This window comes from Branchiostoma belcheri, unplaced genomic scaffold (assembly GCF_001625305.1).
Source record: "Branchiostoma belcheri isolate BF01 breed outbred unplaced genomic scaffold, Haploidv18h27 scaffold74, whole genome shotgun sequence".
In the NCBI taxonomy this organism is placed as follows: domain Eukaryota; kingdom Metazoa; phylum Chordata; class Leptocardii; order Amphioxiformes; family Branchiostomatidae; genus Branchiostoma; species Branchiostoma belcheri.
The window spans coordinates 1,021,640-1,024,601 of NW_017804398.1; the positions used below are offsets into that span (position 1 = coordinate 1,021,640).

The 2,962-nt window shown below is 43.9% G+C and overlaps 1 protein-coding gene across 1 annotated transcript; it reads right to left on the minus strand.

Annotated features, from left to right (window-relative positions):
* Positions 1-228: 228 nt before the first annotated feature.
* Positions 229-1,549, minus strand: LOC109485242. The gene is made up of 2 exons (XM_019788691.1): positions 1,463-1,549; positions 229-912 (listed from the first exon to the last, which is right to left on the minus strand). Exon 2 carries the CDS (start codon positions 906-908, stop codon positions 453-455), a length of 456 nt encoding a protein of 151 aa, XP_019644250.1. The 5' UTR covers positions 909-912; positions 1,463-1,549; the 3' UTR covers positions 229-452.
* Between the last annotated feature and the right edge of the window lie 1,413 nt (positions 1,550-2,962).

Consider the following 2,962-nt stretch of genomic DNA (forward strand, 5'->3'; position numbering starts at 1 on the left):
CAAGGTACCTATCACCTAGAGTAAAAAAAATACCATTGTGCCCAGTAATGTTTTACTATTTAGTCCAGGTACAGGTACACACGAACGTACATGCACACATTCACAGACACACACATTCACAGACGCACACATTCACAGACAGGCACAAACACGAGCAAACATACAAAAGTCAATGATCAAGCGTAAGCATTGTTGTTACCATTTTGGTTATTTATTGAGTTTGTTTGGCTTCATTTTAGGCTGAAAAGCCATATGGGCGAGGAAATCTCAATCCTCTCGACTCGAACTACATTATTTCTGTCGAGGTAATCGCTTTCCGATTTCTGATTATCTAATTTTGCTATTCGTCAATATTTATTGTCCATCTCAGCAGAGACCGAGTTGTGAACAATCTTTGTACCTATTGTTTCTCCCCGTCTTGCCGCCAATGAACAAAGATTGTAGCTGTAAGATTAGCGTTCTTCCCCCTCGTCCCCACCCCTCTTTCCGAAGCGAATGAAAAACCCGGCCTTCTGTGGCTTGATGGCGCGAAATGCTTGAGCCAGCCGGGACGGGTCTTCTGGTGCCTTCTTCTCCCGCTCCACCCCGTCCACGCTTGGTCCCCGTTCCGCCCCGCCCACACGAGGAGGTCCTGGCTGGTAAAAACGACCACTGTGCAGCGGTCGGCGAAGGCCGCCTACCGCTTCCTTTAGGTACTTCATCAAGGCCTCGGCCTCCTCTGCCGTGAGACGTTCACCGACGTCATCGTCGTAGTCGTCCAGCAGCGCCACTAGGTTGGCTCGTTTCTGCCCGCCGGCCTCGTCCTGAGACGGGGAGGACCGGCGGTCCAGCCGGGAGGGAGACTGGAGGTCGGCCGCCGCGGCAGTGATCACCAGCACCGCCAACAGCACAGCTAGCTTCCGGGACATTTCACTGTAACGGGAACATTTACATGCCAGAAAATCAATATCGAATCCTGCGAAAAATTACTATGAAGCTGGCTACTACATAAGTTCACCTTGCACTACTAAAATGAATGTCTTTCAGTACTAAGGACATGTCCAACAATTTTACATGACATTCATACTTCTTTGATTTTTTCACCTCTTGCGCCTTTCAATAGTGTGCTTGGTACCGAATGATATTCAGTCTGTAATAATTACAACCATTTATAAAATATGAAACACTTTTATGAAATAAGAAACACTAAAAACACCAAGACTAAGATGCATTTCACTGTTGACAAAACGAAATGCATATATTTGGAAAGTTATCATGCCTTACGCAACTACAGGGCGTGAAATAGAGTTCGCGTTGTGGCATAAACTCCTATCTAAACACTGATTTCTGGCATACAGGTATTCTAAGATGATATTCCAGAAATAAATTTAAAAACGTTGGATAGTCGTGATCTATGGCTGGTATTTCGCAGCACAAAAACCTGAGATTGTTGGAATTAGGAGAAAGGAAAAGTACTACTAACCTGTACTTGTAATTTGCCGCTGCTTAAGTGATAGAGAATGGGTGTTTCACCTGCAGATAACAATAGGATATGAACAGTGCCTTTCTGGTAGAGGTTCTGAATGAAATATTCTGCTTCTCTGCTCTGCTTTTAAAGCTCTATGAGTAACCGTACCGCCCACGCCCATGGGAATGGTCCACATGTGTGCCGGGTGTGGGTGTGTGTGTGTGTGTGCATAATTTCCAGGTTGGTACCAGATAACTTAACTAAAAACTTGATATCATGAGGCAAGGCCTACCATTGTGTCCTATATGCAACAAAACATAGAGAATATCGTAGAAAAAAGTTGGCTTGTCACACCCTTCCTTCCCTTCCATTCCCCATGTGGAACATGGCACGTCCCAAGGGCGGATGAAATCATAGTCAAGTAAATTGAAACTCCAGAAGGAATCCGACCTTTCACGCTTCGAAGTGTCCGATGATGTAAGAGTACGGTGCAGGGTTGGTTTTCAATCTAGAATTCAGTTAGATTTATCAGTATATATATATATACTAAAGTTCCCAAAAGGTTCCGAGCGAGCTTGAATGAATGTGTGAGTGAGTGAGTGAGTGAGTGAGTGAGTGAGTGAGTGAGTGAGTGAGTGAGTGAGTGAGTGAGTGAGTGAATAAGTGAATGAAAGCATTCAAACGCACGAGTACATGGATATACATGCATCATATAACTGCTGAATTTCTGCGGCAGGCAAGTGCTGTTTGGAAATGTGAGCGATAAATATTTGTGATTAGATTAATATCCAATTAAGATTGATATCCTAAAAGCATCGTGGGCGGAAACACAAGCTTTAATATCTGATATGACAGTGTGAACAGAACGATATCGATATGCCACGAGTTCTCTCCACACGCCCATCTTTCGGATCCTCTTTCCCGCTCATTTCTACCATGCAGTCACGCCGCAACCTATCAGGTTGATATGACGAACATCCATTCGTCATTATCCTTATTGATGAAATGATATCCAGGTAATACTATCGATTAGAGAAGATAACATTTAACTTCAACGTCGCTTCTCCTCCTGACTCGTCCTTCATCTACAATGTTTCACACGTCTTCCAGAGAAGGGACCAAATGAGCGCATCACCCTTTGGTGCAAAAGTTACATTTCCCGCAAGATGGCCTCACTACTCTGCCACTGCCCAAGTATGACCTCAAGTAACCCCTGGGAACCGCTGCACGCAGAAAAACGCAAATAACCGCTACTTCATTTGAGTTTGTCTCATGAACTATACTGAAAATTGCATATAAATACATGCATGAAAAACATGTAATCTGTTAAGTATTTAGATATATATTGAAATTTATGCGACAGCCTTCTTGTGAGAAATATTTTGAGGTTTGTCTGCGATCATTGTGATGTTGAGAAGATGGAGAACGAAGTTAGCACCTTCACTTTAGCTTCTTTCTCGTCGTCTGATCAGGAGAAAACAGTAGATCTACAGGCGGAGCACAACGGCGGAGGCT